The 23,376-nt window shown below is 42.2% G+C and overlaps 1 protein-coding gene across 3 annotated transcripts in view; it reads right to left on the bottom strand.

Moving 5' to 3' along the window:
* The window catches only part of PDIA4 (protein disulfide isomerase family A member 4), a 29,608-nt gene extending 8,405 nt beyond the window's left edge, over window positions 1-21,203 (bottom strand). Inside the window, exons 1-7 of one of the 3 annotated variants that reach the window (XM_083621394.1) lie at window positions 20,880-20,981; window positions 20,069-20,105; window positions 17,684-17,861; window positions 16,036-16,241; window positions 14,502-14,640; window positions 13,164-13,369; window positions 11,760-11,918 (exon numbers count right to left, since the gene is read on the bottom strand). In XM_083621394.1, coding sequence (XP_083477520.1) covers window positions 11,760-11,918; window positions 13,164-13,369; window positions 14,502-14,640; window positions 16,036-16,241; window positions 17,684-17,861; window positions 20,069-20,102 — 922 coding nt within the window. In that variant the 5' untranslated portion in view covers window positions 20,103-20,105; window positions 20,880-20,981. Of the gene's footprint in view, window positions 1-11,759; window positions 11,919-13,163; window positions 13,370-14,501; window positions 14,641-16,035; window positions 16,242-17,683; window positions 17,862-20,068; window positions 20,106-20,572; window positions 20,687-20,879 lie in introns of those variants that run through there. The other 2 variants (XM_083621393.1, XM_083621395.1) reach the window with 2 other exon arrangements.
* Window positions 21,204-23,376: the final 2,173 nt, after the last annotated feature.

Genomic DNA, 23,376 nt, shown 5'->3' with positions numbered 1-23,376 from the left:
GGGCATTTTGGGCAACACAAAACCATGTGGTTGGTTACCAGGGAATTTTGGTGGCCCAGGGTGAGGGAAGATGTAAGGGAGTATGTAAGAGGGTGTGACCAATGCCAGCGAGCCAAGGGAGAAAGGCGGGCGCTGGCGGGGTTGTTAGAACCGTTGCCCACACCAGAGAGGCCATGGGAGGCGGTATCGATAGATTTTATGACTGATCTGCCGAAATCCAAGGGGAAAACCGCCATACTGGTAGTAGTAGACCTGTTAACTAAGATGGGCCACTTTGTAGCTTGCTCACATGCAGTCACGGCGGAAGAGACAGCTAAATTGTTTGTAGAACATATTTTTAGACTGCATGGCGCCCCCTTGAGGGTGGTCTCAGACCGGGGCAAACAATTCACGTCCAGGTTCTGGAGGAAGCTCATGAGCTTACTGCACGTGGAGGTCAATTTTTCGACTGCCCGGCACCCAGAAACCAACGGGCAGGCGGAAAGAGCAAACGGTATCCTCCAACAATACCTGAGGTGTTATGTCAATGACAGAGAGAACGATTGGGTGGAAAAGTTGGCGCTGGCGGAATTTGCCTACAATAATGCGGAGAATGTGTCCACCGGGATGAGCCCCTTTTTGGCTAATTATGGGTGCCATCCCAGGGCATTTCCAGGGGGAGGAGGGGAGAGATGGAGCGTCCCAGCCGCAGAACTTTTTGTAGAAGAAATGGAAGCGATCCATCGTCAACTCCAACTCAACTTAGAAAGGGCCAAAGAACAATATAAGAAGCAGGCAGACAAGAACAGAAGGGAAGGTGAAACCATAAGGGTGGGGGATCAGGTGTGGCTGTCCACCCAAGGACTGCCGTTCAAGGGGGGTTGCAAGAAATTGAGACCCAAAAGATTGGGACCATTTGAGGTCATTCAACAGGTTAACCCCGTAGCTTTCAGACTCCGGTTACCGAACCACATGAAACTGCACCCAGTATTCCACAGGTCATTACTGTCACCGTATAGGGGGGGGGAAGGGGTTTCCCCACAGGGACCAGTCTTAGAAGAGAGGGAAAGCAGCAACCATGTGGTGGAAATCCTCGACTCCAGGTGGAAGGGTAATCAGGTGGAGTATTTGGTAGCGTGGGAAGGGGAACCGGAGTCAGAAAACACCTGGGTAACGGCAGAGGAAGTCAATGACGAGGTCTTGATCGAAGCGTTCCATCAAAGGTTCCCCAGGAAACCTCAGTCAGTAGCGAGGTTCCGGAGAGAGTACTTTGGCACCACCGAAGAGGAGGAGGAATTGGAAGGATTCACGGGGTCTGAGTGGGAAGAAGGAATAGATTCCGAGGAGGATGAGTACTTAGAAACCCGAAACAGCAACCGGTGGAGGAAAATGTTCGAGACTTCGGAAGATGAGGGAAGTTCTTTCAGGGGTTTTGCTCCCTCGCCTCCAGCAGAGGAAGGGAGGGAAGGGGGTAGAGGGGGCCCTGGAGGGGAGGTGGATGTCAGGGAACTGTCATCGGAAGAACCGGTGGTGCAAGGGCTCCCAGAGGTTGAGAGAGACTTATCAGCGGAGGAGGGAACCAGCAGGGGGCGAGAAAGAGCTCCAAGGGAAAGCGAGTCAGAAGAATGGCTCAGAGACAATTCCAGCGAGAACAGCGAGGAGGTTTCAGGACCTCCTATAGGGACACCCACTCCTCGCCGGAAATTGTCACGTAGAGAGTCCAGAAGACGTGTTTCCGTTAAGGAGCTGTTATGCTGGAAGAAATTCCGTAAACGCCCACTGTCGGATTCTGCCAGCGACTGACGGAGCCATGCTTATGGCGCTCCGTTACAGACAGTGGTTTGTGGACTTAGCCAAACACTGAGGGACTAGGAACTTTATGCACAAGCAGCTCAACATCCCATCACACTATCCTTTGGTTTTGGAACAATTTACATGACAAAGCTTCAAACAGTACACACAAATCCAATAATGAACCACTACCAACCTCCACATGGATCTGGAAGCTCACAAAAGGCCATGAAGGCAATGCTCATCTCTAGTTTGTCCCCAGCAATGAGAATTAAGAGGCACACTCTCTCTTGATCAAATGCTTCCATGTAGCTATGAAGGCTAATGACTGTTGTCAGACCTCTTCCATGAACGTGTCTAATCCTTTTTTAAAAAAAGGCCTGTTTACTAGTGGCCGCACCCCCATTCTTGTGGTTTTGCATTCTGTAAATTAATTACACATTGGCATGGTTTGGACATCAGTATTTGCCATCATGAGACCTAGTTGGGGAAAATATGAGGCTCATGGGCTCCCTTGCTCTTCCAAGGGATGGTGAACTGCAATTAATTCAAAACTGGGTGTGGGAGTTTTCAAATCTCCTTCTGTCTTGCATGAAGGATGGAGTCTTGCTGGGTTTGTTCTTGTAACATTACATCGGAACCAAAGTAATGTGTACAGTAGAACCTAATATTTTCTGTCCTGAAGCTACTACAAATCTATTTCAGTGGATGACCAAGAAAGTTACACTTGTTAATTTCTCCATATTATTCATAATTTTAAGAACCTTTCATGTATTCCCCGTAGTCATCCCACTCTCAGTCTCAATTGCATTTGCCTCTCTTTATAGGGAAAGAGTGCTAAACACCTAAACAATTTAGTAGTTCTTTCTAGTACTCTGTTTGGAGAATGCCCTTTCTGAGCTGGGATGACTAGAACAGGACTGAATTCTTCAAGTCCCAGATAATAAAACCATTCTTTCCTGCTTTAGCTCTTTTCTGTTGCTCTGCACATGCTCAATTACATCAAGAGACACAGATGCTGCTTCCACTTGCTTAAATTTCATTTTCATGTGTTCATGTGTTTGTCTTTTTATACCTATGTTTCATGTTCCCTATAAATTTCAAATTTTTTTGCCTCCATTCTTGAGGCAGTCACCCCAGAAAACATCAAGGGGAAAAGCCAGAAAATGGATGTGGGCAACATTTTGAGAACTTACAAGCCACTTCAACTTCCGGTTGAGCCCGATCCCAGTGCAAGCGGGGATTTTTCCGCTTGGAGAATCCCGGGCTTTCCGAAGGAAAAGGGGGTGCTACAGGGCGCAGTAGCCCCCAAAAATACTCTCTGGTGGATGTCCATGAGTTCTGGTTCCCGCGGATGCCGGAACGCTGACCGTCTGGCAGTCAGGTAACTCCTGTTTGGAGCGAAGAGAACGGCGGGCAGGGAAGCGGGCTGAAGGGAAGCCATTGCTGCCTTCGGAGAGCGAAGCCCCGAGCTTGCAGGGAAAGTGCTCAATTCTCAAAAATCGTAAGAAATTCGGACCTAATTTGTAAAAAAGGATTGATTTGGCTAAAGGAAGGCTCCGGATTAAAAAGCTAAAACTACAGAGTTCAGCCGTCTTCTGAAATCAGCTCAGACGCAGAACTGTAAGCAGAGCTGGAAACGGGAAGTGAGTTGCCGCTAGCGGCTTTGATCTTTCTCCTCCTTTCGAAACTTTTAAAAGTAACACTCTGACAAGTAGCAGTGGAAAAATAACAAAGTTAAAATGGGGAGGAGGGCTGGAATTTTGAAAGTCCTCGAAGATACAAAGAGTTGAATTGGAAGGAGTCTGTGAATAATCCAAGCTTTACTTTTGGAATATCTGTGCAACGGAGCTCCAGACTCCATTGTTACTATTTCTAGAGCTGTGTTTCTTGTTGGGAAATAAAAGGAGAGAAGGTAATATTTGGATGCCACTTCGGCTGGATTCTTTTCTGTTTTTTGTCTTGGAAGGACTGAAATTAGGTAATTGGTAATATTTTTATTATTTGGAATAGGGGAAATTTAAACTATAACGTCACCAAAACTTTTTATATTACAACATAATATATGAGACTTAGAACCCCGTGGTCAAACAGGGAATTACAACTGTCAAAATTTTTGAATTTGGAACTGTTTAGTGACTTCTACCCTCCTTTGGTTAGATCTGCTGGCTCTACCCTTCCTGGTCTGGAGAGGGAGTTAATATACTTTTGCTATCTGCTGTGATTTGATATTATCAGAAGGTTGGTTGTTATAATCTGAAATTTATTGTTGGCTGTAAATAGATACATTGGAAAAATGAAAAAAGCCAGTGAAGGAACACCAGCGGACAGGAAAGGGTCGAAACAGGAGTCAGAGTTTAAAGCGGAAATTTTGAGAATGTTTGCAGAAATTAAACAAAGTGAAAAGAATTTAGAAACTAAATTAGAACATGTGGACATCAGAATTGGTAAAATGGATAAAAAAATAGATGAAACAGTTAATGAACTTAAAGGTCAAATAAAAGATGTATCTATAAGAACACAAAAATTAGAGGAAGGGTGGAAGAAAACGAAAATGGAAATGAAGGAGATGAAAAGAGAGGAAGAGAAAATGAAAACAGGTATGTCAGAGATGAATAAAACCCAGGAGGAAGTTTTGGATGCGATCGCAATGAACGAACTGAGACAGAGAGAATGCAATTTGAGGCTGAGAGCCATTCCGGAGACACAGGGAGAGAATATTAAGGAGAAACTGATAAAAGAGTTGGCTCAATGGTTAGACAGAACCAGAAGAGGTTGCAAAAACAATTCAAAATGCATTCAGAATGAGAGTAAGATCAGCGAAAAGACGGAAATTTCCAGGAGATTGTTTAATAACATTTAAGGACAGAGACATGAGAAATCTGATACTACAAAGGAACAGAGAAAAAAGATTAAATATTGAAGGAAGTTACATTATTATCTTTAAAGACATTCCAATAAGACTACTGAAATGAAGAGACCCATACAAAGCTTTTGTCCAAATTCTTAAGAGAAATAACACAGAATTCAGATGGGAACTCCCTGAAGGAATTTCCTTCTTCTATAAAAGTAAGAAACATAGACTGACAAGCCCAGAAGAGACAAGTAAGTTCCTGAGAAAATATAAGGAATTAAGAGCAGAAGAAGATGAAGAAAAAGGAGCTGTGGGAGGAGTAGGAGCAGGAGGAGTGGATCTTAAAGATGATGAAGAGGAGAATGGAAAAGAGACAGAAGAAGAAGTGGAAGAGGAACAAGAACAAGATGGAAAAACAGATGGACTATAAATAGTAACAAAATCCCTTATTTAATTAAGAGGTCATAATGGCACTAAATTTTTTGAATTGGAACATTAATGGAATGAATGATAGGAATAAAAGGAAAAAAATTGAACAATGTTTAAAAAGGAAAAATTTGGATATAATTTGCCTACAAGAAACTCATGTGGCAAGAAAACATAGGAAAGTTTTGATCAACAAAAGATTGGGAAACGAATTTATTTCTTCCGACAAGAGTAAGAAGAGAGGGGTTGTATTATATGTAAGGAATAAAATTGAAGCTCAACAAATTTTTAAAGATGAAGAAGGAAGAGTCATCGCAGTCCAGATCCAATGGCAAGGGGAAAAAATAATAATTGTCGGGATTTATGCACCAAATGGAAACAAAACTGACTTTTTTAAAAATTTGGAAGAAAAGCTGTTCGAATATATAGACCAAAAGATTATAATAATGGGAGACATGAACGGTGTGGTGTCAATGGAAATGGACAGACTAAGAGCAGCAGGCCTTAGCAAAGAAGGGAAATTACCAAAGACATTTTTTTTATGATAAAAAACTGCAATTTAATTGATATTTGGAGATTGAGACACCTACTGGAAAAACAATTTACATTCTATTCAGACCCAAATCAGTCAATGTCAAGAATTGATCAAATATGGGTCTCAAATGAATTAACTCCAAGAATCAGGCAAACAGAAATTCAACCTAGAGTAATTTCAGATCATAGTCCAATAAAACTTGAATTACAAGGATACGAAGAAAGATCGTTCAGACGGAGAATGAATGATTATCTCCTAGATGATCAAAAAATTCTGTCTGATGGACTATTTTGTAAATAATTCTAACAAGGGTACGAAAATGAATACAGTATGGGATGCCAGCAAGGCGGTTATGAGAGGATTTTTCATCCAGCAGAATGCAATCAAAAATAAAAGCAGAGAAAAAGGAAAGAAGGAAATTTTAAGACAAATAATGGAAAACGAACAAAAATTAGTAAGAAACTGAATAATGATAAAGCAAAACAGAATATAAAGGCTCTGCAAATTCAATTTGCGATGATAATCAACAAAGAAGTAGAATGGAATATAAAAAGAATGAGACAAAGGAACTTTGAATCGGCTAACAAATCAGGCAAATGGCTGGCATGGCAAATTAAGAAAAGAAAAGAACAGGTGACTTCCGGTTTGGGTCGCGGACAGCGAGGAAGCGCAGAAAGCCCTTGTAAAGGGTTTTCTGAGCAACACGGAGGCTTGGGGGAGTCGCAAAGGCACTGCGCCCCCCAAAAATCCCAGGGGGGAGACCCCTGGGGGATAGGCTTCCCGGCAGCGTGGGAGCGGTTTTGCCGTCTTTTCGGGTTTTTTTTCTTTTGGAAGAAACTCGGGATGGGACCGCGAGCGCAAAATGGGAGAGCACCGACTCCGTGTTGCGATGCCTCTAGCTTCTGCTGAGAAAGGTGACGAACCTCCACAAAGATAAAAACGGATTCTCCTGCGTGCTGTGATTTAAAACATCTTAAAAAATTGGAGTTTAAGCGAGGAGAACCCTGGATGTCTTAAGATTTCGGCAAGGAATCCATTCGGTTGAGAGCAAAAAATGGCGCGGGTCACAGAATCGTAGATATATTAAAAAAAGGGAAATAGTTGCTTACCGGCCTGACTGAGTGAGTACAGAACACCATAGTAACTTTGTTAAGCCAAACAAGTTAGTAAACACAAAGTAGCAAAGAAGATGCCTGTTTGAACTTGTACTTTACCTCCCCCCCCCCCCCGCATACCTCATTTTTCTTTTTTTGCTGTGGGACACAGTTGTAAATAATCAATTGAACTCAGCGGTTGGGGAGGATAATATGTATATGTATATATATATATATATATATATATATATATATATATATATATATATATAAGGCTGTAAGAGTTTATTGCGAGTGGCGTTGAAAGGACGATACATAAAGAGACAGAAGGGAGAACTTTATCACAGACGCCTGAATGTAAAGCCATTCTAAGGAGACTTATAATCCACTACAATTTTTTCTTTCGGGTATTGTTTCTTTCTCTCTTTTCACTCCGCTGTGTGGCACCAGTTCATTTTTCGGCTATTTAATAATTGTAGTGACTAGCCCTGTAACCCCTCTGGAGCTGGAATAGAACTTGAAAGTAAATTTGAGCATTAGACCCCCCCCCACCGATATTATAGGGGGGTCTGCGTTTTCAACCAACCAGAGCTGATTTTCAACGTAAAAGACTTATTCTTAACTTATCCTCAACGTAATAGACTTATTTAGATTTAAGTTGGACAGACACTTACCACCTACTCCTTTGGACTGTGATGGACATTTCTACAACAACTAAAAAAGAAAAAAAAAAGAAAAAGCAAGAAGGCTGCAGAACAAGGGTGATCTTCCTTTTCGTTTCTAGGAACGCTAGGTGGATCGGACTGCATTACTTCTTTATAGGTTATCCATGTTGGATTAGGCCGTCAAGCGGCTGAAGAGTCTAGGGCTACGCTGGCCTGGTTAGAACAACTTTCGTGAAATACTTTGGGTAACATCTTTGAATCTTCTTCTGCGTACTTTAAAAAGACTGTTGACCTGATTTAGTTCAGTTAATTATTCTATATTGAAGAAGAAATTTCTACTGTTGGGTCAACATCTTCATTAGTTTGACACACTTCATTGTGGGTTAATCTTCTTTACGGTTAGGTTTATACCCTTACTACCTTTGGAAAACATTTATTCCTCGCACTTTCCCTTATTTTTGCTCAGTTTTGTGAGATAGGATTATTTGCTTTTTGGTTCAAAAAGGAATGATGAGTAATTTGAATGTGTAGTAAATTAGGTTTAGAAGTCATATCCATAGATTTAGTCCAGATATTGGATTGAGACATTCTATAAGACTTTACAAGGGCTTTCTGAACTTAAAATAAATAAATAAATAAATAAATAAAATTCCGGGGGGGGGGGGGAGAAGGAGAAGAGATTGTGAGCCCTTTAAGGGAGAGATTTAGCTGTAAAATACAAAGTGTGGAAATAAGGATATAATGTCGGGGAAAAATGGGAAAAAGCTGGGGGGGACCCCAGCTGACAGAAAGACATCTCGACAAGAAGAAATTAAAGATCTAGACTTTTTATGGTTAAAAATCAAGGAGGAGTTTAAACAAAGTGAAATACACATGGAAAATAAATTAGGAGAAGTGCAGGCGATGATAGACAGAAAGATAGAAGGGGCAGTAGGTGAACTCTCCATTAAAATCCAAGAATTATCAGCCAAGTCAAAAATATTTGAAGAAACTAATAAAAAAATTCAAAAAGAGATGAGAGAACAGAAAAAGGAGACAGAAAAAATAAAGGAAGAAATGAAAGAGGTGAATAAAATGCAGGAGTAAATATGGGATAACCTAGCGATGACAGAAATGCTACAGAAACAACTTCATTTAAAATTCAGAGGAATAGGAGAAGAAGCGAAAGAGAATATAAAAGAGAAAATGATTAAGGAGTTAACTAAATGGCTGGAACTGAAAGAGGAAGAGGTGGCATATACGATAGAGAATGCCTTTAGAATAAGAACGAGAGCCCAGCAAAATAAGTTAAAAAAACCTCTTGGGGACTGTCTAGTAATCTTCAATTCAATCCAGATGAAGAACTTAATACTAAAAACGAGCTATCATAAAAAATTAATAATTGATGGCAGATCAATTATTGTTCTTAAAGAAATACCAGTTAGACTTCTGCGTAAAAGAGAAGGATATAGACAAATAGTAGGCGTCTTGAGGAGAAATGCCATACAATACAGATGGGAGTTCCCTGAAGGGATTGCCTTCTTTTTTAAAGACAAAAGATTTAAGCTGACAGATACCCAAGAGGTGGAAAATTTTTTGAGAAGGTATGAGAAAGAGCTTGGTAAGGTTGAGGACAGGCTAGGAGATAGAGAGGGAAGTAAAAACGAGAAAAGAGGAAAGAAAGCGAAGAGAGGGGCATGGGAAGAGAAAGAAGACGAAGAGGAAGAAGTAGAAGAAGAAGAAGGTCCTGTGGGAGGTGAGGAGGCAGAAGAGGAAGAATATACAGGGAACGGAAGCTCCAAAACACAAGTTTGAAAATTTAAATTGAAAAAATAGAAATTAATTTTAATAATGTCTTTGAATTTTTTGTCCTGGAATGTAAACGGTTTAAATGAAAAATCGAAAAGAAATAAAATAGAAAAAGTTTTGAGGAATAAAAATTATGATGTGATTTGTTGCCAAGAGACACATGTGGCCAAAAAACACAAACATATATTGATAAACAAAAAGTTGGGAGTTGAGTTTATTAATTCAGATGTAAATAAAAAAAGAGGTTTGGTGATTTACGTTAAGGAGAAATGGGAGCCTGTATTAATCTGCAAAGATGATGAGGGAAGAATTCTGGGAGTCCAAATTAACCACCAAGGTGAAAAATTTAATGTGGTAACTGTTTATGCCCCTAATACAAACAAAGCAGAGTTCTTTAAAAAACTGGAACAAGTACTATTAGAATTAGAAAATCATAAAATAATTCTGCTTGGAGATCTGAATGGAGTACCAATACCAGAATTAGATAGAAGTGAAAAAAAGAGGAAATCGAATCAAGGGAAACTTCCAAAATCATTCAATAACCTTGAAGAAAATTTAGATTTGATCGATATTTGGAGGCATAAAAACCCAATAACGAAACAATTTACACATTTCTCAGAACCACATCAGAGTTGGGGAAGAATTGATCAGATATAGGTCTCAAGAGAACTATCGATAAGAACAACGAAATGTGAAATACAACCCAGAACCCTTTCTGATCACAACCCAATTGTTTTGGAAATAAAATGTAAGTCATCTGGGCCATATAGGTGGAGAATGAATGAATATTTACTTGAAAATGATGAGACGGTCGAGAAGGCTAAAAGTACCCTGAAAGACTATTTTGATATAAATTTAAATAAAGAAACAAAAATTGACATAGTTTGGGACGCCAGCAAGGCGGTTCTAAGAGGATTCTTAATTCAACAGAATAATTATAGAAGGAAACTAAGAGAATCAAAGAAAGAAGAAATCATTAAGCAATTAAGAGATTGTGAGAAAAAATTAATAATAAACTCCAGGGATGAAAGGACTAAACAAATCTCTAAAATGTTGCAAACACAATATTCAACACTAATAAGCCAAGAAGTAGAATGGAGAATCAAATCAATGAAGCAAAAATATTTTGAATCCGCAAACAAAACGGGGAAACTACTGTCGTGGCAATTAAGAAAAAGGAAAAAACAAAATGTGATCAATAAAATCAAAACAGAAGAGCAAATATTAGAAGATCCTAATGAAATAAAGGAAAAGTTCCTCCAATTCTATGAGAATCTGTATAAAAAGGAAGACGAGGACATAGAAGAAATAGAAAAATATCTGGAAAGAAATGGAGGAGAACATTTGATGGATGAAGAGAAAACTCATTTAAATAAATTAATAACAGCAGATGAGATCAAGGAGGCAATTAAGAAGATGAAACCAGGGAAAGCACCAGGTCCAGATGGTTTGTCACAAAAGTATTACAAAGTCTTAGAGGAATATCTGGCCCCGGTTTTATGCGACGTAATGAATAATATTCTACAAGGAGGGAGGATACCTGATTCCTGGAAAGAGGCACACATCACGTTAATACCTAAATCAGATTCTGACAAACTGGACATAAGAAATTATAGACCGATATCACTACTTAATAATGATTACAAAATCTTCGCAGAAATAATGGTGAACAGACTTAAGAAATATTTAATAAAATCTATTCATAAAGATCAAGCTGGATTCCTCCCTAATAGGCAACTAAAAGATAACGTAAGGCACATAATAAATATTATTGAATATTTGGAGTTTAAGAATGATATTCCCGCGGCACTAATTTTCATCGATGCCGAAAAGGCTTTCGACAATGTATCCTGGCGGTTTTTATTAAAATGTATGGAGAGGGTAGGGATAGAGGGGCCCTTCATGGAAGGTATAAAAGCGATCTATACAAGCCAAAGGGCTAAATTAATTATTAATAATAACCTAACTAATTCGTTTGCGATTTCGAAGGGTACAAGACAGGGGTGCCCTCTGTCCCCTCTCTTATTTATTATGGTGCTGGAAGTAATTGCAAATAAAATAAGGGAAACTTCAGAAATAAGAGGAATCAGAATTGGAGCAAAAGAATATAAATTAAAGGCCTACGCCGATGATTTGGTAATATCGTTGGAAGACCCAGCTAAAGGTATCGGTAAAGTTCTAGAGTTACTAGAAGAATTTGGAAAACTGTCCGGTTTTAAGTTAAATAAAGTCAAAACCAAGATGCTGACAAAGAATTTGGCTGAAGATTTAAGAAATCAGTTAGAGATACAAACAGGAATCAAGGTGGTGAAAAAGGTGAAATATTTGGGTAAACCTAGTAGAAGATAACTATATTAGGACCTGGAGAGAGATTAAAAAAGACTTAAGATACCTGGAGTAGGATAAAACTCTCCTGGTCGGGTAGAATGGCTGCAATTAAGATGAGTACTCTTCCAAGACTGCTATTTTTATTTCAGAACATCCCGGTGATCAGAGGTACGACAGTGTTTAAAGATTGGCAGAAAACCCTTTCCAGATTTATCTATCAGAAATGTCTACAAAGCACTTTCCAAGTGTAGGAATTGAGGAAATGTTGACATACTATGGACAAGAGAGGAAGGGCTTACCAGCATCTTGATACAGTTGGTAGGCTGGGTCCTGGTCTCCTTTGAAAACCCCAATAATAATGACATCGTCTCCATCTTTCACAAATTCTTGTACCTGTTTGACAGCCTGTATCTGTTTGGATGGAGGGCCAGCCTGTTCTATCATGTAATCAACAATGCCTGGTTAACAAAAGGAAAAACACAAACTTGTGTTATTGCTTGACAAAAAGCATTTTATTTTTTAAAGTGAAAACTGGTTATGTTTTGCAAGTGCTCTATTCTCTGAAAGAGGCACTAGGTGACCACTAAAAATTAACATGTTCCAAAGACTTGTTTTCCCCAGGGCTTTTTTTAAATAAAAAAAACCTGTTGATAGTTTTATTACTGCAAGTAATTTTATTCTATTATGTAGCTGCTAACTATTGCCTTATTAGTGTTAAATTACAGTAGCAAATAAAACATCAGATGAACCATGTTGCAAGTTTTCAAACTGAAAGCAGTACTACATATTAAAAAATAAATAAAGTTTATATATGACCAAACACAACAAGCAGTGCCAAGATTCAAAACAATTTTAAAAGTGCTGTCATCATACAGTACGGAGTTTATCCTGGTTCAAAATGATATCCTTGTGCTATAGTTACTGCTTGTCTGATTATGGTTCCCTGGTGCTTTGCTAATGCCAGTGAGAAAATAGTGAAGCTCAAAAATCCTAGCAATCTTCAGAATACATTGAGGTTTTGTGTCACATCTTCAGGAGTTCCTCAGTTGGTGTGGAATGAGCTCTCAGTCTGGAAGCTTAAATCCACAGAAGAAACAAGATTCCACTCTCTCCCTCCATTGATACGTTTATGCCTTAGGCATGAAAAATGTTGGGCACGTCCCATCCTAATGCCCATGGAGTGTGCCAAAGCAACAGAGAAACACCAAGCAGATCTACGAAGAGTCAGTTGCTTTACTGACAGCATAATGCATTTTCAGTTACATACAATTGTAGATCCAGCACAGACTGACTAGGCTCTGGCCAAGAGCAAACTTGCCTTAAACACAACAGTATTTATACTGTAGATTGTGGTGAGTCATTCCCACTTGCTTGACTAGCTGCAGGTGCAAGACAAAACACACCCAAATTAAACAAAACACTGAAATTAACCATTTTGTCCTTTTTCTCTGCATGCATAAACCCTTATACATTAACAAAAACTTCCTATAACATTTCAAAATAAGGTGCAGGCAATTACCAATCACAGACCAATTATACAAATAGCATTAATAGAAACAAGAAATGCTGCCTAAGTCCAGGGCAGTTTCAACATCATCTTACATACATATAAAATGTAATTCTTAGCTCAGGGTCTATGAAACACAAACAGGTCCAAACTCATGTATTTGAAAAAGAAAAAGAAGGTGCCTTACAAACCATACCGTATTTTTCTCTTGGACCATTGTAATCAAAAGGTTTGCCTTTGCGGAAGATCTTGAGTAATGGATATCCAGAAATGTCAAATCTCTTAGCAAGATCGGTTTCAGCAATAGCATCAACTTTAGCAAGGGGAATTGGAGGCGTTCTCTTGCTCAACTCCTTGGCTGCTTTCTCATATTCTGGAGCCAAACGCTTGCAGTGCCCACACCTCAATAGGGAACAAGAATGGGTAACTTGGTAGCCAAAAGCTCTCAAAGATAATGGAGAGAAATCTATTCTCACTGCTTGAAAAGATAGCTCTGTTCCCCTTCCCCTAGTACTTAAACTTCCTGTCTTTTCTGAAGTGCCAATACTTCGATTGGGTAAGATAAAATATCACAGCATACATCTGTATCCATTTTGTAGGCAAGTGCCCCAGAGATGCAGCTGGTTTGAAAATACTGTCTATGTTTTGAGCTGGATCCTCAAGTTCCTATGCAAATTGCAGATAACAGGCATACACACACAGGACCTTGGTTATCCAGTGGCTGCTTAATAACTTACATAAGCAGTGAAAATTGCACATTTGCATAGAGGTTCAACAGACTGAATACTTGTCAATACAGTGGTATCTCAGTTTAAGAACAGTCCTGTTTAAGAACAATTCGGTTTATGAACTCCGCAAAACTGGAAACAGTATCCTGGTTTGCAAACTTTACCTTGGTCTAAGAATGGAATCCAAACGGTGGGAGGGCACCAGTGGCGGGAGCCCTCATTAGGGAAAGCGCGCCTCAGTTTAAGAAAGAATTCGGTTTAAGAATGGACTTCAGGAACAGATTTAAACCGAGGTACCACTGTATTCAAATGCAGCAAACAGGAAGGCAGAAATAGAAAATGATCTTGCCAATCCTCATCTCAAGACATTACACGTTTTCATTTCATCTGAAGGCATGCCACAAAACTAATAAGATTACAGGTCTACTCCAAGTACTACCTAGAAGCAACCCACATCAAAAACTGAATACACCATACATACGGCTATAATTTTTGTTACCCAGCCTTTTAAAACAAATCAAACTCTTTGAAAAGATAAACCATGGTGTAATGTTTTTGCACATACCAGATAAAAGTGTGCACTGGAGATTACGGAGATACAGTCAGTCCCCTCCCACTAGCTCCCAATTTTTCCAAAGCTCTAAATGCAGCAGGAATATTGACTCCATAAAGCCAAACTGAACATGCCCTATAATTTTGTACCAGGGGGCAGGGCACACAAAGTCTGCTTGCGGTTCCTATATCAAATAAAGAAATATATAAACACTGTGAAAGCTGTGAAGGCAAAAAACTCTCTTTCCCTTTACCATGGAGCATAGAATTCAACCAGGATTATGTCAGCCTCGTTCACGACTAAGTCAAAGTTTTCGCTGGTCAACACTAATGTGACTTCAGGTGGTGGGACCCAATCAGGCTGCGAAACTTCTTTCACTTTAGCCAAAATTTCTACAAAAAGAATATGAAGAGAAAAATGAGCAATGACAGGTGGAAGGGGCAGCTTGTCTACTGCAAAGACCTTGCATGTGGAGAGGGAACCAGGTTGCCTTCGCCTTGACAACAACTATCCCTTTATGCGGAAAGAACCTTGGCAGAATACTGCCTGCCGACTAATGCTATTACCTGCCTATTCTTATCTACATACACTCACCTTGAATTCTAAGTCATGTTACAGCATGTCAGCACACAGATAATTTTTTTTAAATCCATTATACTAAATGTTAATCACATAGAAACCTAATCTGTTTGTACACAGCACTATCAGTCTTCCAGCCACCCATTTAGAATGATGGAGAACTGGCAGGTTGGTCCTAGGCTCTTCTGGCTGAGCTATCCAAAAAGCTCAAGACCCTTAATCTCAGGGTTGTGGCTTTGAGCCCCACATTTGGCAAAAGATTCCTGCACTGCAGGGGGTTGGACTAGATGACCCTCATGGTCCCTTCCAGCTCTGATTCTACTTCACATCCCACAGGAGCTAAAATGCACAAAAACAAGCCCTTCTTAACTGACTTTGCTCTGAAATTCTATGTTGCAGTTCTACAATTGCACAGAAAAAGGAATTTGCTACCACAGTACTGCTGATTACAAAAATCACCTATAGATTTGCTGCTAGCTCACCTAGCTTGGAGCTGGGGGCAGGAGGCATGGTTCCTAGAAAATCCTTCAGTTAACACAGCTTATTTTTCTGGTGATACTGCAATGTGTTTAAGCCATTTTAAAAGCTTTTAATGCAAAATACTCTGCATTAGGATTATTTTCATATTACAGTGCTGTGTTAAGCATCCCATGCATCCCTTTTCCGGAGCTTCTGCCCCAAGTGGAGATGAAGAGGCCCCTGGTATGGGGACAGCTAGCGCAACTCCCTGTGGAGGGAATTACACAATTCCTTTGCATGATATCCAGAAACATGGATGTCAATTACGGTATACACGAGTATTATGGGAAGTTAATTGTACATCCTCTATCAATGCAAGCTTGTAACATGCCCTTAGAACCACAGATAGGACCCTCAGACCTCACTGGCTCTACTTCACAACTTGGGTGGTGTCCCTGACCTCTGAAAATGCTGCTGCCTTGCCTGGATGGAGGACAGAGGGGTGTCTAGGTGTGGGTGTAGAAGCTAGTTTACTGCACAAAGACAAAAGGTATAGGGCTTGTTCTGCTCACTTTTCCCTCTGGCCCTTCCGCTACCACGGGCATGGGGGCCCCGGGCGGAAAAAGGATCCTTACCTGCCTTAAGCCTTCCTGTATTTTAGAAGACACCACTCAGATTTTGAGTGAAAGAAAGGGTGTATTAAACAGCCTAAGAAAAGCCTGCGGGATCAGAAGTGTGCTGCTGCTCACCTGCTTCTGTTCTTGAGCCCTCATAATCCACAGGCTGCCCCTTCTTCAGAATTTTGATGGTTGGGTAGCCACTCACGTCAAAGCGCCCTGACACCGTGGAGGCTGCTGTAGCATCTATTTTGGCAACTGGGATGGGAGGGTCATTTTCTTTCAATGCTTGGGCTATTTTTTCATATTCTGGTGCAAACTGCTTGCAATGCCCACACCTGAAGAAAAACAAATTAATTCTGCAAGAGTTTAACTTCAGCACTCAGTTTCTACAGCACAACTTTTGAGAAACGATAGGGCTGATTTTACAACACAGCAGTCAGGTATGTCACATGTCTGGGTAGCTTGAACAGGTTGGCTCAAATTCTGGAAAGAAACAAAGTCACTGCCCAGAGGGCCAAAGCCCACCAGGAAATAAATCCCAGGGTCACTTAAACACTGGGGCTTTGCTGGCTGTAGGCATTACTGTAGCTGTGTCCAGCCAAGTGCTTCTGGTCTGCTCACACTGCTCCATACAGCCATGTATGCAGCCGTACAGTCGTGTTAAGAAAGCAGTTTGACTAGCAGATTTTAGGTGTTCTTCAAAATGACTATGGACTACACTGTGCAAGCGCAGAGCTGTAAGCCATCCCTGTGGCTGCAGGAAACAGCACAGCGTAATCATGGAAACTCTCCATTACTTTTTTAAAAGCAGTACCGAGTAAGTCAAGCCTGAGCACAGAAGATTTAGAATTGATCCACACGTTCAGAAAAGTCATAGGGTGCAGAATTCCCAAGACTGTGCCACTTCTGACAACAGATGTGAAAGCTCCTTACTTGTCAGATGTTCCTGTGAGGGCTCAGTGGAAGGGAGCAGCTGCCAGGATCATAGAACAGTGGTCTTAAAGGACCTATATTGGCTCCCGGGATGTTTCCGCACACAATTCACTGCTGGTGCTGTCTTTTAAAGCCCTAAATGGCCTCAGCCCAATATACCTGAAGGAGTGTCTCCACCCCCATCATCCAGCCCAGACAGTGAGGTCCTCCTCCAAGCGTCTTCTGCTGGTTCCCTCACTGGAAGAAGTGAGGTTACAGGGAACCAGGCAGAGGGCCTTCTTGGTAGTTGAGCCCCCACTGTGGAACACCCTCCCATCAGATGTCAAGGAAATAAACAATTATATGACTTTTGGAAGACATCTAAGGGCAGCCATGTTCAATGAAGTTTTTGATGTTTGATGTGATATTGCTTTAATTTGTTGGGAGCTGCCCAGAGTGGCTGGGGGAACCCAGTCAGATGGGCAGCATATAAATTATTGTTATCATTATCATTATCATCACCATCATCAGTGCAGACATAACACACACACTTTTTGCAATTGGATGCAAGTGCACCACGAGATTGTGCACTCCCACTCCAGCATGCACATTTTAACAGCACCAACCATATTTTTTTCTTCTGAACACTTTAAATCCCCTCCATCAACAATTGTGCTTAAGTACAGAAAAGGGTATTTAATATATAGCACACTGATTTAAAATAAATACAAAGACCACTAAGTAGCTTTCGTCCTGCTTTATGGGAACTCACAGCGGGAAGAAGAAACATCCTACTGCAGCATGGCAGACATGAAATATGAATTAACTTCAAGGAGGAGGATGGAAACACTGGAACCAGACTTACCAAGGGGCATAGAACTCCAGAAGCACAGTGTCCTTTCCTTCAACAAAAGTATCAAAGTTTGCATCATTCAATAAGACAACACCATTTTCCTCTTTGATTTCTGAACTATCATCTTCATCATAATCATCAATGTCCTCGTCATCATCATCAACACTGGTCTTCCCTGGGGCAACAAAGTCTAATTAAGGGGGAGGGGAAAATATATTATTGTCACTTTTTTCATAATGTAAAAAACCCCCATAACATTAAAATCAGCTATAAGAACAAGAATAAAATAAGAACCTAAAATGCACATAACATAGAAATATATTAAATGACAGATCTAAACCACCCCCAAAAAGATGAGCACAGCAAGAGACCACAAACGTACCCAAGTACCCTCTTAATTCATGACCCAAAATCTGGTGTCTAAAAACAGAGGTGGTGTCAGCTGCCCCTCCCTGGGCAAATGGGGAGCCACCACTGAGAAGGCCTTCAAATGAAGAGCACAGGGTTCGGGTTGGTTCACTTGGGAAGAGGCAGCCCTTGAGATGTTGGGGTGCTGAGCTGCATAGGTAAAAAAGGCAAAGGACCCCTGAGTGGCTAAGTCCAGTCAAAGGCGATTATGGGGTGCGGCACTCGTCTGTTTTCAGGCCGAGGGAGCTGGCGTTTGTCCACAGACAGCTTTCCAGGTCATGTGGCCAGCATGACTAAACCGCTTCTGATGCAACGGAACACTGTGACGGAAACCAGAGCGCACGGAAACGTCGTTTACCTACCTGCCATAGCGGTACCTATTTATCTACTTGCACTGGCATGCTTTTGAACTGCTATGTAGGCAGGAGCTGCGACAGAGCAACAGGAGCTCACTCCATTGTGCAGATTCGAACTGCCAACCTTCTGATTGGCAAGCCCAAGAGGCTTAGTGGTTTAGACCACAACGCCACCTGCATCCTTGAGCTGCGCAAGGCTTTATAAGTCCAAAGCACCACTTTGAACTGAGCCCCAAACCTAGTTTGTAGCCAATGCAGTCATGCCAAGATTTATACTCAGACCATCGTGCTCCAGTCAGCAATCTAGTAAGCAATCCTGGCCACTGAATTCTGCATCAGCCACAGTTCCCAAGTTGTTCAAAAGGCAGCCTGATGCATAGCACATTGCACTTGGTTTGTCATTGCAAGCCACGTCAAATCTATCAATACATGTCTTTTTTTGAAGCGCTATCCCCCCAGCAGCGTGGCAGCAAACGATGCACCTTTTTTGGCTGCTGCGCCAATCAGGTGTTTGGCGGGGTAGAGCAGTAGCAAAAGAGATAAATAAAAGAAACCAGAACAGACAATTCAGCTGCCCTGCCTATTGGTTCTTGGGCCTTCGCAGCCCAGTGTCTTTTAGCCAGAATCAGGAGAGTCCCTCTCTCTTCCATTTATTGTGCTTCTATTACAGGCCCACCCTAATCCCACCAACCTCCCAAAGAATAGTGGGTTTCATTTGGCTTGGTAGGCTAGCTTTAGAAAGAAACAAAAGTAACAATTGTTAATGAACAGGCCTTACAGTGGAGTATGCTGTTAGTGTGGTGCGTTGGGAATCAAACAAGCCCAGTTCATCAAGCAACAAACATCAATGTGGAAAAGATAAGTCATTCTCTGAACAAGAAACATGCTGCTATAATATTTGGTCACAAAAAATAGGCATAACATTCACTACTATTATCATGCCACCTGTACAGCTTCTCCAACATCAACAAACCTAAATTCAAGCTTGCTATCCAGCTTGTGTTAGAATAGAAAGGTCTCAGTGGCTAATAAACTGAGAGAAAAGAAGGTAAGCCATGAAGGACATTTATTTTCTAGCTTCCGCACCCCTGATCTACAATCATTTATAGAAGATTCTTACAACAGAACCCATGTTGAAAGGTACTTGGATAATAATAATTTATTATTTATACCCTGCTCATCTGGCTGTGTTTCCCCAGCCAGTCTGGGCGGCTTCCAACAAAAGATTAAAAATACATTAAAACACCATTCATTAAAAACTGTTAAGTACCTTTTCCAAATTTAGAATATTTAATTCTAAAGGTCCCTAAAACACTGACCTTGGAATAACTCGCAAGTTTCTTCCAACAAGATGAAATGAAAAAGAATGCTGGGATAACAGCAAATTGTGTGAGGGAGAAATGATTGTTTCATGCCCAGTATATAAATGAAGAGCTTTTATCCTGAATGTTGCCATTAACCCCAATTTACACATGCAAGGTGAACTGATAATAGGGTTTAGGCAGATTTAATTACATGTGTTTAAATCAGTATGGTTAAAATTGCAAACAAGTGTCTCCAGAGAACTCATTTGTATAACAACGCAAACAACTGGCACAATCCAGTATGAACATCTACTGTGAAAACACAGTGCCTTGGAGCAGTACACAACACAACTCTGGTTCCATTTTCTGCAAAAGAGGATGCAAGTAAAAAAAAAACAGACAAAGTTGTGCGCACAGGAAGCTGTCTCACAATGTCAGGCCATAGTTTTTGCTTTGTCTTCAATACTAAATAGCAGCTGCAGCTTTCCAGGGTTTCTGGAAGGCATCTTCCCAGTCCTACCAGGAGATGCCATGAAGGGAACCTGGGACCATTTGCATTTGAAGCATGTGCTCTGCCACTGTGTTAAAGACCTCCCTCCCCGAAGGTCACTCAAGTCAGAAACAGATCTGGCAATTAATAGAAACTTGCATTCAAATATTTCATTTACTGCCTTTTGGTGCTCCTTGTGCCTAGATTTACGTACATAAGGAGGCAAGAATCATCTTTCCAGATGAGACAAAGGGGTTCAGCCCTCTTTTCTACATCTTCCTGCAGGAAGAACCACCACCCCAGACAGAGTATTTGTGGCACCTTAAGAGACTAACCAATTTACCACGCATGAGCTTCCCTAGAGGGCAGACCCCTTCCTCCGACGCCAGAAGTTGCAGCTCTGGCCTGTTGCTGCAGCTGCCCTGCAGCCCGAGGCAGAGGAAGAGGCAACCACTGGACGGACATTGGGGCCGTTCTCCCGTCAGCCCCGGGAACTCGCATTCTGAAAGCGGCTGCTCGCTTCCGCAAGTCTTGTAAGAGGCAGGCGAGAGGGGCGCCTGGCCGGGAAAGAGGCTCTGAAGGCGCCGCGGGGCCCGGAAGCCCGTCCGCCCGCCCGCCCGCCCTTCCCCGCGACCCCGCTCCGCGCTCACCGTCCGCGGGGCCCTCGCGCTCCGCCTGGGCGCTGGCGGGCGAGGCGAGGCTCGCCACGGCCAGCAGCAGCGCCAGCACGAGCACCTTGGCCGCGCCCATCTCGCTCTCTCCCCGGCTCCGGCTCCCCGCCAGGCGGCCTCGGACCAGGCGCTCCGCGGACTCGGCAGGAGCAGCGCAGCCCTTATAGCCGCCAGGCGAGCTCGCCTCACGCGCAGCCGCCGCTCCGCCGAGAGGGGGCGGGGCAGGTGCGCGCGCAGCGGGCGAGGCCTTCCCCTTTGACAGGCGCCCGCACGCTGCCAGCATGCCCTGAGGTGCCTCTCTCGGATTGGACAAGCCTGGAAGACCACCAATCGCGGCCTGCCACTCGGGGGGAGCGCCGGCAAATCCTGAAGGGCGGGGCGTGGCAACGAGGAGCCACTTCTCGCGCCGCGATTGGCTCGAGGGTGGCGACGTCACGAGGGAGGCCCTCGAGCTGGGACGGGTCGCCGGGCAGGCGGGAGCCGCTGAGGCGCCTCCACGTCAGCCGGGCAGGCGGGGCGGGATCGGCGGGCGCGCGCGCTGCCAGAGGGGCCCCTCGAGGCCAGCCTCCCTCTCGGCCTCGCCGCGACCAAGGCCCCCCGCCGCCCCCTCGAGGCCCCCCAGGCGCCCCCGGGAAGCCCGCCAGCCGAGGACGTTGCTTGCGCATCCCCCCCCCCGCGGGCCTCTCGCCCCCCAAAGAGGAAGCAGAGCCCAGTTAGGACAATTAGTCAGGCGGGTGTGAGGAACTGGGGAGCTGCCAAGGTCTGCTGCTCATTTATGGCTTTCACATGGGTTTGAAAGGTAAACTCGGTATTCTTCAATATGTCAACTGATAAAATAGTAAAGGAAAACAGCAATTGTAAATCTCTACCTAAGCACCTTGGGTAGCTTTTTCCTTTGTGTGTTTTTCTGACAAGATAGGCAGGGGTCAAGGTCTCTAGCTTCATTTCAGCACAATGAGATAATCCTCCTCTCAGACTAGCCTGCCAGCTTGTCAGAGGAGGAGTTGTGCAAAATGCAATTTGACACTTGAGGGAACTTTCAGCAAGCGATCTATTGTATCCTTTTGTGTAGCATTGTGGTTGTTGTGGCTTGGCTCTGCTCTTTTGCTTGTCCTTTCATGCTGAGACAAGTACACAACCATTATTAAAGGGTTAACATTTTTCTGAAGGATAAGTGTAGAATGCATATACTTCACTGAGCAGGCACTGGGAGCTGGGGGATGTAGCTCAGTGGTAGAGCGCGCGCTTCGCATGTGTGAGGTCCCGGGTTCAATCCCCGGCATCTCCAGTGTTTTTTATTCTCTTGTGCAAATTTTCCAATTTCAATCCCCTCTGTCTGCCAGTACATATAAAACATGCATACTTTTGTCTATTGAGTTTATGTGTTTCTAAGACGGTTTGAAATTCATTACTTAGAACATTGAAAATACAGGCTTATACGTGAGTTTTCTTCCTCATTTTAAGTAACACAGTTCTTGCGGATTTTCTAGATTGTAAGAAAACACTTGTTACAATATATTATGAATTTGTAATGTAAAAAAAATAAGTTGCATTGGCCGGGAATCGAACCCGGGCCTCCCGCGTGGCAGGCGAGAATTCTACCACTGAACCACCAATGCACATGCTTGAATTTATTCCTCAGATGCTCCTTCTGGGAAGTTTTTCTGCCTTACTGACCTAACTCACTGACTAGGAGCTATTTCATCAGTTCCATGAAGTGTTATATTCAATTGGTAGGTGTCTGTATACATGTTTGTGGAGGGGGGAATGTAAACAATGAGGTCAAATGGAATAATAATAATAATAATAATAATAATAATAATAATATTTATTTATACCCTACCCAGCTGGCTGGGTTTCCCCAGCTACTCTGGGCGGCTTACAGCATATATAAAACATAATAAAACATCAAACATAAAAAACTTCCTGATACAGGATTAAAGATGAAATGGGGAAAAAATACAGTTGGGCAAATTTGTTAAAATTTACATTATTGCAAAATAAACACAGTAATTTGCAACAGTAGGATTTGATAACTCAAACATCCCAAAATTACTATTCAATCCAGAAATTATAGATGAGATTCTGTGGCTTCATGCTGATGTCACCCTTTTTTTAAAAAAAGGTTTCTTTGTTAAAGACTGGCCCCTTACAAGTCCACAGGAGAGTGTCAAAAGACGCTACAAGTTCTTTTCTGGTTTATGAATATTTCCCTTTATCATAACAGAGTGTCATAGAGGACGTTGAGCACAATGAATTAGAAGTCTTCAGGCTGATCTCTAATTTAGCAAGAGAATGGAAAGCATCAGCACAACCTTTCCCATCCTCTCTGCAGATTTTATATCCAGGAAAAAGCCTTCTTACTGCCAGCATTAGCACCCCACTCCTTTCCCAAATGGTGGCAGCTGCTGTCAGGAGGGGCTGCTGGCCTTCCCTAGGCTGGCTTGGTCTCACAGTGGCTCAGAGGTCCTGGCTA

This window comes from Podarcis filfolensis (assembly GCF_964270895.1).
Source record: "Podarcis filfolensis genome assembly, chromosome: 6".
NCBI lineage: Eukaryota > Metazoa > Chordata > Lepidosauria > Squamata > Lacertidae > Podarcis > Podarcis filfolensis.
Note: the sequence above shows the minus strand (reverse complement) of the source record. Positions and strands in the feature narration are given on the sequence as shown.